The 16,090-nt window shown below is 44.8% G+C and overlaps 1 protein-coding gene across 1 annotated transcript in view; it reads left to right on the top strand.

Moving 5' to 3' along the window:
* The window catches only part of LOC146859792 (catalase-like), a 161,914-nt gene that overhangs the window by 12,652 nt on the left and 133,172 nt on the right, over positions 1-16,090 (top strand). The window contains exon 2 of the mRNA XM_085643514.1: positions 14,348-14,519. Within this exon, the coding sequence (XP_085499640.1) occupies positions 14,348-14,519 (172 nt within the window). The remainder of the gene's footprint in view (positions 1-14,347; positions 14,520-16,090) is intronic.

The raw sequence follows: 16,090 nt of genomic DNA, 5'->3' as shown, positions 1-16,090 counted from the left end.
CAGATTTACAAGCCCCTTGCGCCACTTTTGCGTCACTTTTAACGTGGGAAAAGTGGCGCAATGGGCTTGTAAATCTGCCCCTTAATTGTTAGAGCGACACCCAACTACAGATTTGTGGGAACCACTACACTAGAATGTAAAACATGGGGTCGAATTGTGGGAGTTCCCACCTTTGTCCATGTTCTGTGTGCGAGAAGTGGGCTGTTCTGTGTCTGCTGAGACGTGTTCATCTGTGAGGAGCTATGGACTCTGTAAGACCCTGACAGACGTGTTATTGATACGGGTCCTACTTAGTTAAATGCCCCCTTTGTGTCTCCACCAGGAACAGCAGTCCATCTTATGGCTCCCGAACAGTGGTCGAAGTGGGGGGAAAAAAGTAGGGGAACTATGGGCGGAGAATCAGAGGGCGGGAATAACCTGAGGATTGGGTCAGTGGGCGGAGTTAGAGGTGTGGCCAGGATTGGAAAAACATCCCCATCTTTATTTAGTATTTGTTTGGCGTTTCACTGACCAGTTACAGCTTATTATGTTATGTAATTCAACCGATGGATACACATGATTATTTAACGATTAATATGAGTTATTGACATTAAAATAAATTCCCAAAGAGGGATATGTTTCTAATCACAGAATGTCCCAAATATGCTTAAAAATGGAAGCACAAGCCATTTGTTTCCGAGCCATGGAGTTTCTGTCGTCAGCAATATACACAGCGACAATCAATTTTACGTGTGTAAATCACTGTATAGGAATGTTACACAAGACAAAGGACTACAAGATGTAGGAGTCACATGACAACCATACTAGTAGGCAGTATAGTTTAATAGTGATTGATCTGGAGAAACACAAACTCAGAATTTAGAACTTAATACCATGATTGGGGGTTCTCTTTAATAATCATTATTGATTTCTATCCAAATGAACACTTTTTGTAACATTAGGATAATCAAAGGCTTAGGGAAAAAACCATAAAGCTCTAGTTTATACCTTGCAGTTTGTATGCAGCTCTTAGATGAAAGTTAATAGCTCACTGTTCTTTGTTAGGATTTTAACTTATAAACTGCAAGTAGCAAAAGGATCTTACTGACAAAAGCAGTAACCCACTGACCTATTTACAATATGTGCACTTTGTGATGGGCATGGTACATTTTCTTTGCAGCAGGCACATTAACCCTCCACGCTATCTTTCCATGAGTCAAAACTTCCACTAGACAAAACTCCGATCTCTCTCTAGGAAGAAGTTTATTCACCGGAGTTTTCATGACATTTTTTTATTATTGCTGAAAATTGCTGTAGGCCAGGAAGGAGGCAGCAAGTGCTTTTAAAACCATTATTTACAACGCCCCCACTCAAAGTCAGAACCCGTTGCAGTCACACCGGTCGCACCACCCTTGAGCCAGTTCTTCTCCGGGGTCCTGTGACCTCAGTGACAGTCACTGTTGCTCTAGGGTCTGCTACTTCGTAGGCCTGCCCACAAGACTGGAGGTGAACTTCAGTATGGATTGTGGTGGGCAAGCCTTCAAGGTGAACCCACACTTGCCACTGCTAGGGTTCACCTACTTGTGCTAAGACACCAGGGCTTCTCCGGTTTTGCGGGGCCTTCTAAGGTCTAGCTTGGGAATGTGCTCCCTCAGGAGAGTGGTCTGGGGACTGCTCATGAAGGCTGAACCTGGTTCCCTAGTTCTTAATTCGGCAGCTCTGCCCCTAGTGCTACATCCGCTCCCTCACTGAACACCATACTGCCCCACTGAGAGAAATTCACACTGCCTTCAACTACAATCCAATTTGACCTGCTATAAACAACTGGATGCGACTCAATTCAAATTACGCACTCGGCAAGAGCAATATGCTGCCTAAAGGAAAAAGTAACAACATCCTGGAAAAAGCAAACACTCATAGGGAATGAAAGATTAAATAAAGCATGTGAAATGTAAGCAGAAACAACATGGTGAACTTAACGCTTTTACATTTATGCAGAAATCAACGAGTATTTTTGCCTGAAAACTACAGGGCCCAGAAAGGACCCATTTCAATGTCCACTGCTTATATGCTTACAAGACGTAAGCAGTAAGGTTTAAATAGACCACGGGGCATATTATCAAGGACGGCGTTAAAAATTATCGCCGGTTTAGCGGCAGAAAACTGCGGCTAAAGCTGCAATAATGGGCTTGATAATATGCCCTTGAGAATTCCAATAGAAGCCCATGTTCTGGTGTGAACCTGGGCTTCTATGGGAATTCTCAAGGGCATATTATCAAGCCCATTATCACCGCTTTAGCGGCAGTTTTCTGCCTCTAAACCAGCTATAATTTTAACGCCGTCCATGATAATATGCCCCCCAATTCGTGAACACAAAGCCGCCGTACACATTTTGTTTTCCAATCCACCCATCAACCAAGTATTGCAGTACCTCCAGGTTTGTCGCACTTCCCCAACGGGGGAAAACAGCGCTTCACTGGCAAACTCAGTAAAGTGACGCTAATGTTTTTGGGGTTTGAATAAAACCAATCTGGCCACTTTAAGAACACTCCGACTTGTTTTTTTAAATTGATTTTTCATATTATGAACCTTTTATTTCCGAGGCTGCACTTTGGAATATAAAAATGGCATTTCCAGAAAAAGTTTTCTTTTTTGCATCCATTTCACAGGCGAACAAATGAACAACAGAAAGAAAGAGGGTGAGAACCATTTCTTGAACCATTTCTTGAGTCATGGTTTTCGGTAAGTGAGGAGGAGTTGGATAGAGAGGAAATAGGGGTAAGTAAGAGGGTGGTTGGGGGGGGCAGAGCAGAAGCGGACACTGTCCTTGTCCCGTCTGGGCAGGAAGCAAGACAGGGAGACCTTTTCCTTCCCTGCTCCCCGAACAGCCACTAATGCCAAGCCTTCTCTGAGGCCGTGGATATTTCTGACGTCAGGGGATGCATGTTCAAAATAAAAAAGTAGGGGAACGGAAGCTATAGAATTAAAGAAGTAGGGGCACGCCGTGCCCTGCCGTTCCCGCCCACTTCGACCACTGCTCCCGAGCCACATTTACTCTCCACCCACTATTCATATGCAGCTCCCCCTCTTTGTAGGGAAGAGGCCCTTTGGCAGAGCTCTGCACCTTCTAAGATCCCACCCATCCCCTCTTTGGCACCTCATCCACTTTGGTGCTCATCCAACTGAGCTAACAAAAGAAATTTAAGACTAGTAGAGATTGTTTGTTAGACTCAGCCTTCTCTTGGCTCCATGTCTCCCTTTTTAATACAAATATGTACATTTTCATAACCTTGTCCTTGTGAGATGGCCGGTGCCTTCACCTCTGGTGTTTCTGCTGATAGCTTAGCAAACTGCTGCGCAGTTTAAAGCTTGTCTTACGAATCCTGCCCCCAGTCTTGAAAAACCCGTAAATAGCCACAGCAGATGGACGCGATTACAAAAGAGTGGGATTCGCTAGCTGTATGCGTACAGCTATGTATTTAATCCATATAACTACCTAGCGATACACCTCCCGTGATTGGTGGACAGTGTAGCTACACCACTCGTGAAAGGTGAAAAGTGGAGATGCACCTCCTGTGATAGGTGAACAGTGGCGATACACCTCCAATGATAGGGGAACAGTGGAGATACACTGTCTTCGTGATAGGTGGACAGTCGAGACACACCTCTTGTGATAGGTGGACAGTGGAGGTACACCTCCTGTGATACGTGAACAGTGGGGATACCCCTCTCGTGATAGGTCGACAGGGGAGATACACCTCTCGTGATAGGGGAACAGTGGCGATACACCTACCGTGATAGGTGGACGGTGCAGATACACCTCTTGTGATAGGGGAACAGTGGAGATACACCTCCCTTGATAGGTGGACAGTGGAGATACACCTCCCTTGATAGGTGGACAGTGGAGATGCACCTCCCTTGATAGGTGGACAGAGGAGATGCACCTCCCTTGATAGGTGGACAGTGGCGATACACCTCCCTTGATAGGTGGACAGTGGAGATGCACCTCCCTTGATAGGTGGACAGTGGAGATGCACCTCCCTTGATAGGTGGACAGTGGAGATGCACCTCCCTTGATAGGTGGACAGTGGAGATGCACCTCCCTTGATAGGTGGACAGTGGAGGTACACCTCCCTTGATAGGTGGACAGTGGAGGTACACCTCCCTTGATAGGGGGACAGTGGAGGTGTACCTCCCGTGATAGGAAGACAGTGGAGGTGCACCTCCCGTGATAGGGGAACAGTGGAGATACTCCTCCCGTGATAGGGGAACAGTGGCGATACACCTACCGTGATAGGTGGACGGTGCAGATACACCTCCTGTGATGGGTGAACAGTGGAGACACACCTCCTGTGATGGGTGAACAGTGGAGACACACCTCCTGTGATGGGTGAACAGTGGAGACACACCTCCTGTGATGGGTGAACAGTGGAGACACACCTCCTGCGATGGGTGAACAGTGGAGACACACCTCCTGCGATGGGTGAACAGTGGAGACACACCTCCTGCGATGGGTGAACAGTGGAGACACACCTCCTGCGATGGGTGAACAGTGGAGACACACCTCCTGTGATGGGTGAACAGTGGAGACACACCTCCTGTGATGGGCGAACAGTGGAGACACACCTCTCGTGATGGGTGAAAAGTGGAGACACACCTCTAGGCGGGCTTCACAAACGTAGGTAAACTTTCCAGCTGCTTCGGCATTGACGTTCACAACTCCTCTTAAGGGGTGGATGACGCGGCTGCGCCGCTGACACGCCAAAGGCGCACCTAAGGCATGCCCGTCTGCGCCCAACCGGGTCCAGGGGCCAGGACACCTGGATCCCCAATGAGAGGTAGGCTCTCCTACTCTTCCAACCAACTATTTCAGCTTAGAGAGATTGTACCCCTTACATGTAGTCACTCTATGGTGCCAGACAACAGCTATAATAAATGTGCACACTGCCCTTTTAAACTCGGATTCTCATTTAAGCCTAGCGCCGAAACTACCCCACACGTCAAGAGACTCTTAAAATGTCCCTCTTGAACTGCCGCTCGTTACCCAAACACTCCACTGAGCTTCGTCTACTACTGCAGGAATATGATCTTGATTCCTTGTTTCTTACTGAAACTTGGTTCTCCAGTACTGCAGAGCCAGCTGTAGTTCAAACCCTGCCCCCGGGATATTTAATTCAGAGACCAGATCATGAATTAAGTAGAGGCGGTCGTCTAGCTATAATCTAGAAAGATAATTTTAAATGCCAAATCACAGCCAGCTTGATCCCTGATTGTGAGAGCTGTTTTTTCTGTTCTCGGCTTTTCCCCGATATGTACCTTTTCTGGTGTTCTTATTTATCGGCCGCCATGATCTATTGGCCACTTTAGTAGAGAGCTCCCAGATATCACAGCCAAATCGGTGAGCTCCATCTCTAACTTTTCCATTTTAGGTGACCTAAACATCCATTTTGATCTGGCATCCTCCCCTGATGCGAGGCTGTAACTGATAACCTGGATGCACTGGCCTTGCAGCAAAAAGTGTCCGGTCCTACCCACCAAAAAGGACACCTTCTTGACCCGCTCTACTCTAATATTGATAGCCTTGTAGTGGAAAAACCCATTCCACTACCTTGGTCAGATCATTATGTGGTCCCCTTTGCTTGGACACCACAGGAGGGTGGACAGCCAAGGGAAAGGGGAAAATCCTGGAATCGGAACTGGTCTAAACTCTGTATGGAGGCATTGGCATCCACAATCGATAATATGAGACCTGTGCTAGGTAACGACCCTGAATCTGACAATATTAAAGTTAATCACTGGCTTGAGACATCATTAGAAATTCTAATCCCTAAAAACTGGACAACTAGCAAAAATGTTGGACATGGCGCAGTATGGTACTCCCCTAAACTTAGAGAGCTGAAACAGCTATGTAAGCGCCTTGAGAGAAGTTGGAGAAAGGATTTCTCCACGTTTGAGAAAATTAAATATAGAGACGCCGTTAAGGCCTATAAGGCAGAAATTAGAACTGCCCAATCTGGTTATTATGAAAAGAAAATGTTCTTAGCCTCCAATTCCCAGCGTGAAATTTTTAAAATAACTAAATCACTCTTGCATCCTCCTGAGCCCCCTTTGCCCCCTGAAGATGTCCAAGGACGGAGCAATAAATTGGAACACTTTTTCTATAAGAAAATCCAAGATATTTATTCTGCCTTCCCCCCCTTTCTGCCTCGGCAAGTGCAGCAAGTTCCCCCTTGACCAAGGACCAATCCCAACTCTTAAACCCTTCTATTGAATCCATCCCACCTATGGATATGGAAATTTTAAAAATGCACTTTGATCGTCTGAAATCTGGTTCCCCCTGTGATGCTGCCCCCTCCCCCCATCATTCTTAATCGGGCATTTGATTCGAATGCCCCTGTTATTCTCGATCTGGTCAACAGCTCTTTCTCCTCTGGGATTGTTCCCTCTCTATGGAAACGGGGCCATGGATAGAGCCCTCTTGAAGAAGCCTACCTTGGATCCCGAAGTCCTTGCTAATTCTTGCCCAATCTCGCTATTACCTGGGATTGCCAAAATGAGCGAAAAGTACATTAATTACGTTCCCTGCTTTTTTGGAAGAGAATAAATGCCTACATCCCTCCCAAATGGGCTGTAGGCCCCAGCAAGGTACTGAGACAGCCCTGCTAGCGGTTATTGAAGAATAGAGGAAAATTCTGGATGTCGGTGGGTCCGCTGCCATTATTTTACTCTATCTCAGCGCAGCCTTCGACACGGTGAATCATCAGTTATTGATAGCCAGACTCAGAGTGGGGTGACGGGAACGCTTCTCAAATGGCTTGAGTCCTTCCTTGTAGATCCGTCCTTTATAGTCTTTGAGGACAATGCCGCCTCTAAATGGATGCCGCTGCAGTGTGGGGTGCCTCAGGGCTCCTCCCTGAGCCTCACACTTTTTAATGTTTACATGCGCTCTATGGCAGAGATAGTCGAGCCTTTTGAGGTTAAGATCATTACGTACGCTGACGACACTCTGCTTATTGTGTCCCTTAATCTTTTAGACAATAATTCCAATTTGGCCAATTGTCTGGAAAAGGTCTCAGCATGGATGGTCTCTTCTCTCCTAAAGCTGAATGCTGCTAAAACAGAACTGATGTTTTTAGGAAAGACCACTAACTTGGAGATCGGCGCTCTTTGGCCTAAATGTCTTGGGGCCATGCCATCCCCTAAAGACCAAATAAAAAGTCTCGGAGTATAGTTGGAACATAACCTGAACTTTAAGACACAGGCGTCCATGGTAGCAGGCACCTGTTAATGCATCCTTAAAATGATTAGGAGGATTCTGACCCTTCTGCCTTTTAATACCAGGAAACTGCTGGTGCAAGCCCTGATTCTCTCGAGGCTTGATTACGCCAATGTCTTCTACCTTGGTTCTCCTTGCTCGACCATAAAAAAACTGCAAACGGTACAAAATTGTGCGGCACGTCTCGCAGGCTCACAATAGGGAATCTGCTAAACCACATATTAACTCTTTGCATTGGCTGCCAGTGGCCGAAAGAATTCAATTTAAGGCCTTGTGTATTGCCCATAAATGATTGTTGGCTTGTGCTCCGCCGATTCTCCAATCTATAATTTCCCAGTATCTCCCTAAAAGATCGCTTTGCTCTGAGAAGAAACACCTTGCTACCGTTCCCAAAGTCAACCGAGCTCGGAGCGGTGGCCATCTATTTTCTGTTATCGCTGCGAAATGCTGGAATCAGTTACCAGATCATATTTGGCTTGAGGCCAACCATCTTATTCCACAAACGTCTGAAGACTTTGCTGTTTTCTTGAATCTCCTAACATATGCGGTTTAGGCTCTGTCTTTAGCGGTGGGAGGCCTTTGGTAGCCATGCGCTTTATAAGTGTCCATTCATTCATTCATTCATTCACTTCTTGTGATAGGTGGACATTGGTGATACACCTCTCATAATAGGGGAACAGTGGAGATACATCTCCATTGATAGGTGGACAGTGGAGATGCACCTTTTGTGATAGGTGGACAGCAGAGATACACCTCCGGTGATAGGTGAACGGTGCATATACACCTCTGGTGATAGGGGAACAGTGGAGATACAGCTTTTTTGATAGGTGGACAGTGGAGATTCTTCTCGTGTGATGGGTGGATGGTGCAGATACACCTCTCGTGATAGGGGAACAGTAGAGAAACATCTCCCGTGATAGATGGACAGTGGAGATACAGCTTCCATGATCGGTAGATGGTCGGGATACATCTCCCGTGATAGGTGGCACTTCTTGTAGAATCCTTTACCTGTTCAGACGTGGGCCATAGTCTTGAATCTCCTGCTTTTAATAATGACCCCAAATTCTTCACCCGATACATAGGTTTTATGCAGTAAGTGAGTAGCCTGTCACTACTCACACCTCAGACTTGCTTGAGCTTTCCATATAAGGGTCTTGTGTAACAGGCGAGGTAAAACTTAATCTGGTACAATCGATACTATGCAAGCGTTTGGGTCATATAACTGCGGTAGTCTCTTTGAGACCGTCCATTTATATTACGGTTTTGTGGTTCCAACACCAGCTCACCGTCTAGAGTAAAGCCCATGGACGTGTTGACCACCACAGTCTCTGATGTCTGACCACCCCCTAATTAACAAGGCCTGTCATTACACTAAGTACTGTTTAGTGGCCAAGGAGTGCCTCACCCTTGTTATCCTTCAGCAGAATTGTGCTGAGTGGCACCATAGGTGGACAAGTACCTCCTGGCTTTGTAAAATACAATTCTGTAATGAAAAAAAAGCTATAGCTGTGCTTACAACGGATTTTATTGTTTATAGAAAGATCAGCAACACAGAGGTGATTGGTGATTAGTGTAGTCTAGACATACCTGCCGACGATGACTGTACAAGGAACGTGAATGTGTTATCGGACAATCCTTTTTTTTTTTTTCTCCAGCGGAAGTGTCTCTTACGCCTGGAAATTCTGGAGACTGTCATTCCCAAGTTAGGAGTTAGACAGACCTACTCATAGAAAAGTTTTTGTGAATCTGGCCTTAAAATTTAAATTGTGTTTTTCATTTGGGGTGGTCCTCTGTATGATATGTAGCATGTGTCTGGATAGGATGCCTTTTTTCAGGCAGGTACCTAGGCCATGGTTTGACTGCCATGTTCTCTTGGGCTCAATTGACAGCACCATCAGTAACTCTCCTGAGCAGGTGATAAGACTGATATTTGGCTTAGAAATTGCAAAAATTGGGGAAAGGATCATAATAATAATGAAGTTTATAAAGAGTGTAGCTACTTCGAATTAAGGCACTTCTTGCCGTAAAGGGAGCACTCTTGACTGAAAAGGTTCTTCAGAAAACCAAAAGGTGCAGGAAAGAAGCAACCCAGCTCAGGGCTTTATGGCCGCACTGTCGTCCCAAGATCTTTTAATCGGGATGTTGTGGAACACCGTGTCGAATGCAGCACTGAGATCCAACAATAGTAGTGCTTCAGAGTCACCACCATCCAAAATTTGATGGCTCTTGGAAAAGCAGGGATCCAGATGGGAAATAGGTAGTTAGAAGTATCTAAAGGTATACTCAAAGGTTTCTTTTATTCCTAGGGAACTCGGGGTACGGATAAAAGTGTATGTTGAAGTTGTTTATTGACTGACGGATCAAAGAATAGTGCCAAACATTTGGCGTCTACTCTCAGTGTGGGTAGTATCGTCAAAATGCAAATTAAGATCCCCTCTTACCATAAAGTTAGATTATCCAAGCACTAATGGAGATCGAGCATCAGCTAAGGCGGTAAGAAAATGAGAAACGGGACTAGAGGGGCAACAAATCGGAGTCCTTGATACCGTAAGCTTGGTACCAGAGCCACCCAGGCCAAATCAGTAGTATCCCATTTGCGGGGAAGGATTGTTCCGTTCCACAGCTGACCTCACGTAATGCAAAACAGTGGAAATGACTCTTTGAGTGCTACAAAGCTGCTTTTTGATTGGGCTGGTTAGAATTGTTGGGGACCCGCTTGCACTCCAGATACCAGTATCTCCTAGTCCGTTAGCTGGTCCATTCTAATTCAGGTGCTGGAGTTCCCAGTCCAGTTTCTTAGCCCAGGAAAAGAGAGTATGTTTAGACCCGACACTAGACCTACTGATGCTAAACCCCAACCCAAGTATAACCTTATTCGGTTATAAACATCAACCATAAAAGTACAGCAAAAGAATAATGAAAACAAGTTCATTTACAATCATAAAATGCATATATACTCTAGAATACCAATAAAAATAGAAAATTGATTAAACATGAAGATCCTGTCAACGGTTTCCAAAGTTTGCTAACACACAGTAAAAAAAGTCACCACGGCCCAGCATATATGCAACAAAGGTAACAATTGGATATAGACCGTAGCTTCCTTCCACTGCCTAAAACTAGCATTTTAAGTATAGGCAGCAGGAAGTGACGTCTAGGTAGACCTAATATTTGCAAAAGAACAATAAGTGCAAAGGGCATGGAGTATAGTGGCCATCACAAGGGAATAATGGCAAAATCACTTGATATAAAATCAGTGTCAAACGCCACCATATAGAGCAAAGTATTTAATCTCAAAGATATTAACACCTGTCTATGAAAGGTGATTGGACCCCAGACAAAAAATGTATCGACCTGGGGGCTAGTGGTGTGAAACGTTTAATTATTCACAGAGGCCTTCCTTACTACTTTGCGCATTGTAAATGAACGGCATAGATCGAAATATCTCTCTATTAAGGCAGACAACCTAGACTGCAACCCGATTCATTCGTGTACATCAACCAAAAGATTTTTTTTGACCAAATCTAGACCTAGGCAATCTTCCACTACTTGTCGCGTAAAATTATTAGAAGGGTTGGACAAAATCGACAACCACAATAATGCCAGGCTGATTCTAATAACGTCATTTCTGTAATCCAGCCCCAGTTCAGTGTGGCACACATATGTAGAGGTACATTAGGGAACTGATAAACAGGCGTCTCAAAAATCTTCTCTCCACTTTTTGTATCATGTCATACTTCCGCAGTCCCCATAACCCAGCACCAAATGTGGCAATCGAAAGACATCTGGATTTATAGACTCGGACAAGCTCCCAAATGGGTTTTCGACCTAGTTTGAGAGCAGATTTCAAAAGCGTCTCTACACTTCTCCCAAACATAGCTCCAAGTCCATTAGTTCATTTTTCTGACCTAAATGCAGAAGCCTGAGTCTCACCCCTTGTGCTATCTTGGTAGATACAGATCTATCCATACTGGTTAACAAGACTTGTCAGAGCAGTGGTGTCGTCTGAGTTGCAACACTTGTCAGAGTAGTGATGTGGTCCGGGTCCAAATACTTCTGGCATATACAGTTAAACATGCATTTGTAGAGGCTGTGCCTGAGATGACCAGTGACATGTCCACTGTTGCAAGGGTTTCAGGTCATTATTCCCATTACAGACACAGGACAAAACAGGGTTTTCGATTTTTGAAGCTGCTATTGAGATCTTTATGGGTTCATGTGAATCATTTGAGGGAATTGCAGACAGAGGGCCTCGTATTTGTTGTCTTTCAACAGCTCCTGATGGTCTCTGATTAATGAACTGAAGCGCTTCACTTACGCTTTGTAGACACTTGAGTGACCACTGTCTTATCGCATTCAACAATGATCTACCACAGGCCTGGTTACGTTGTGTTAAGGATGACCGCTCCACACAGGGCTCTCCACCTCTCACAGAAGGTGCTTCTCACACCTCCCCTCATCCATATTTGTCTTCGGATTTAATTTGCCTGTCTTATTCCGTCTGCACAAGCAGGGGTGTACCCAGCTTCCCATCCTGTACCCCGTGACCATAGAAGTTATGGACTGGGTGATATACCAGGACATCCTTGTCTTGTAGGAGTCAAGAAAATGGAGGCAAGCAGACCTTATCACAAACAATATTACTACTACAAAGTACCAAATAGAATGTGACCTCTTCTCCAGACATTAGCATTCTAAATGTGTGGATGGGCATGCCCACGGGTTTCTATGGACTGCAGGTCGTATCAATAGGCTAGGTGCGTCCTCTATCTGCTCGTGCACATACGCATTCTGAAGGTCATCTGTTTTGAGTATGTGAAACGTTACTAGTTCTGGACGGAGTCGCAGGGTTCTGCTAAGTGAACTCCGCAAAGTGACCAAACCACTCTGCCGCACTATGCGGAGATCCACAAGCAGCAGAGTGCGTTAGGTGTCGCCGGTTGTGCTGATTTTTAGCGCCAGGTGTTTGTCCCACCCTGGAAAATCAGAGCGAATGGCACCGTGCGCAGCGCAAGAGGGTGCAGATTCTTTCTGCCCCACAAGTAGATTTTCTACAAATACAAAAACAAGAGTTTCACCACATGTTAATGAGAGAACAATGTTAGCACACGAATATTTCATAACTAATAACAATAATTCTAAAGTAGTTCAATGATGTTCTTCATTTAATAGTGCTTCATTTAAAAGTTCATTAAAAAAAAAAGCTGACCAGTTTCTGGAACCACATCAATCAATCAGGATTTGTAGGGCGCGGCTGCTTCACCCGTGAGGGTCTCGAGGCGCTGTAGAGCCCTGCTGCGGGATCATGCCGCCACATTCCATCGCAAAGGCAGTTGGCAGTGTCCATGTCCTTTCAGGCTTTGAAGGTCACATGGATCTTTAAATGGTTGTCAAACCTGCTTTTCACCTTCGCCAAGCTAAAGTTTTGTTCCCATGACTCCTAACTTGTGGCTCTAGAAAGGTTACCCAAGACTGCGGACAATGACCCTTTCAATTTCAGGATCCTATCATGCAGAAGGCGCGAGGCCATTCAGTTCAAGGTGCCGCTGCCCTCTTCCCTAATACCTAATGCTGAGGCCTCTTGTGACTCGTCATGTGGATTGATTGGTTTTGCCCAGATTGTTTGCTTGTAGTTTGAGCTTCAGGATTTTCTCTGGGTGTATTTGTGTCGGTTGATTTGGACACAATCTCTGCTTGCTTCCTCCTTTTTTCTGTGACATCAACGGAGTAAAAAACGTCATCTCTCAGCACATTTGACCTGTTCCCAGTAGGAGTGAGGTCGCCTAGAATGTGGAAGAATTCCGGAGGTTTTGCCAAAAGCGAATTTGATGATCCGCTAATTGGCAATAAAAGAGCATGTGTATAAATTCGCTTGCTGCAGTGCCCCTGCGTGCAGTCTCTTCTCTCTTCGTATGTACTCTTTGCCTCACTGTAAAAAGTGCACACCAACCTCTTGCAGGACCCAAGTGGCATTACCTTCCCTTCAGAGGCAAGAGCCTGCCCAGGGAATCTTGAAATATTGGATATTTTTAGACTTTGTTCTGGTTTCTTAGTCCTGTTCACCATGTTCCACACCCACCCTCTTATTACAAATGAAAGGCGGAAGAAAGAAAAAGTATCCGAAATATTTCTATTCATAATTATTCGATAAAGCTAAGCAGAAGGATATAAAAACTTATTGAAGATGAGTGGACAGAAATCTTGAATTCTTAACAATTGTACTTGAATGTCAAGGGTCTGTGTGTGGGGGCGTGTTTGTGTCCTTATTATTTCTTGATCGTCTGTCAAGTGAAGCTTATTTCCTTTGTGTAAACCATTGATGTCTAGGGTGGTGGGCGGGGGGGGGTGGGTGAGGGGGTGGCGTCCTTGGGATGACCATGGTTGGTGAGAGCTGGATCCTGGCCAGCAGTTGTGATGAGGCAGCATGTTCAGTGTCCAAGGGCACTGAAATCAAACCTGAAAATGATAAGAGTTCATCAACTCAGACAGGTTGTCGGTTAAAGTTGACCGAGCCGTTCTTTAGATTGCGAAAACCCTATAGCCGTGCCAGCTGCACGATGGAAACTTGAAACAAAGACTGGCCAAGTAAAGGAACTCTTCGTCAAGTCAGACTTTTGTGGTTAAATGTGTTATTGTCACCTTGTACAGTTAAGTCATGCACATCTGTCTCTTAAGATACAGAAGGGATACCCCTGCCCCAAGCATGCACTTCTTATGTTGTATGCTTAGTAGGAGTAAGAAAAGTATATTTACTAAAAACTAATTTATCTCACACGAACAGAACCTTGTTTTATAGTACCACATTTGTAACAAGAAGATACTAGTTTTAACTTTCAACTTTATCACAATTCTTGTAATTGAAGGGACCTGATTCTGACAGTATGACTTGTACATCTCTGCCATAGTAATTATTAGTCATTTAATCTTTTTTCCTCCATTTGGTCCAAGTATACCATGATTTCTAAGTCTCAGGCCCTGGTCCACAAAGTGCCGCAACATCCTGTATTTTTTTCAAATAGACTCCTGTTAATGTTTTGTTTTTTACGTCAGTTTCAATGCTCCATTACATTTATTTGTCTATTTTTTATGCAGAAACCTCCGGTCCTGACGACGGGAAGTGGGAACCCTGTATGTGATAAGAATAATGTTCTGTCGGTGGGACCTCGAGGACCGCTTCTCGTTGAAGATGTGGTCTTCACAGATGAGATGGCGCATTTTGACCGGGAGAGGATCCCTGAGAGGGTGGTCCATGCCAAAGGGGCAGGTGAGTTCTCTTTGAGAGGAGAAAAGAGTGGCATCGGAAGACAGGAAGAGATGGTGCAGCTGCAGGTGGTGAAAATGGGAACAAAATGTTTGTCTCTAGTTCTTAGGTCTCGCCTGGCGTTAGCAGAGCGCATGTGCTGCCCTCCCCATGCAAGGGTTTCTTGGAGTCAATACGATTTCAGAAGCTCGCTTTCTGCTCCGCGTGTATTTTCCATTGGTGCGCGTAATTTTGCGTCACCAATTACGCTAAACCGGGTGTCATGATTGTCCTGGAGGCTTTCTGGCCCCTCCTGGTTACCACCCTGTCCACTTTTTTCCCCGCCCAGGTAGACTGGATCTTTTACTGGTGGCGTGACACTCTCTCCTTCATTAGTCGTTGTAGGCACTTTGTTTTTTTTCATTAAGGAGAAAGCCTTTCAGCAATGGCAACAGCTTGTTTATTTTTGCATCGCACTTTCACTTGGAGTGAAAGCGCGATGCAAATGTAAACAAGCGGTTGCCTTTGCGCAATGTCGAGCTTGTCTTTTACAGTCTTTCGTGAGCATCTCTATCAGAATGTGCTTTCAGAGAGGCCACTACTCCAGCTTGGCACAGAAATTCTTTTTTTTGTCATTGAATTCGCCTTTCTGCTGGGAATAGTTACAGACCTGTAAATCTGTGCACACTCACGGCGCAACTTTCATTATGAAAAGATGACTTTTGCTGCCGCTGACCTTACTTTTAAAATCTGAGACACCTGACCTCCCCCCTCCCCCCCCACTCCCACTCTCCCACCCCAGGCCCCTCTCCTTAATCCCACCACTATACTAACAGAGCCGGGGAAGGGGGGGTTCTTGTTTAAATAGATTCAGCATTTTTTCAATTTAAGAATCTACCAGTGGAATTGCATTTCAGCATTTATTTAGCGCTTCCTATTCTTGTCGAGGCCGCGAAGCGCTTTGTTCTTCTAAATCAAAGTGAGAGCATATTTATCTCAAAGTTATAATGTAGTTTATTTGAACAATATTTATTGGGGTCTTGTACGGTGGATGCTAAATGGGCAATATCAAACAGGCAAGGTGATTATTTTATTTCAAAACATGCCCCCAGCCTTTCTTCTATAAAAAACTGTTGTACTTTTAAAAATATTAACCTTTCTATCTGTGTGGTTTTTAGGTCACATGGTGCCGTTTACACTACAGACATTGAATCCAGGATTCACATTCAAGAACCCGGCAGAGGGTCATCTGTATTATTCAGGCTTTACTCTTAAATGTTTGTTTTTTTACCACTTGAATCATCATTTAATATAATTCCTGATGTTCTCAAGTCCGCGGTCGGACTCTTTCTGCCAATTTTTTTATGCGCAGCACAAATGTTAACGTCTCTGTTTCTTTTACGGCAATTAATTACAAGCATTGGCATAGCCAATAGATCTCGCCTTTGGGACCTTATAAGTATTTAGCCATGCAACAGTTGATGTTGTTGCACCAAGTATATTGTGCTGCATAAGTAAATGCTTATAAGGTCCCAAAAGCGAGACCTATTGGCTATGCCAATGCTTGTTTAATATAAGTCCTAATCATGCAGTGA

The sequence above is a fragment of the Triturus cristatus genome, chromosome 3_1 (genome assembly GCF_964204655.1).
Source record: "Triturus cristatus chromosome 3_1, aTriCri1.1, whole genome shotgun sequence".
NCBI lineage: Eukaryota > Metazoa > Chordata > Amphibia > Caudata > Salamandridae > Triturus > Triturus cristatus.
This window is presented reverse-complemented; position numbering and strand designations above follow the sequence as displayed.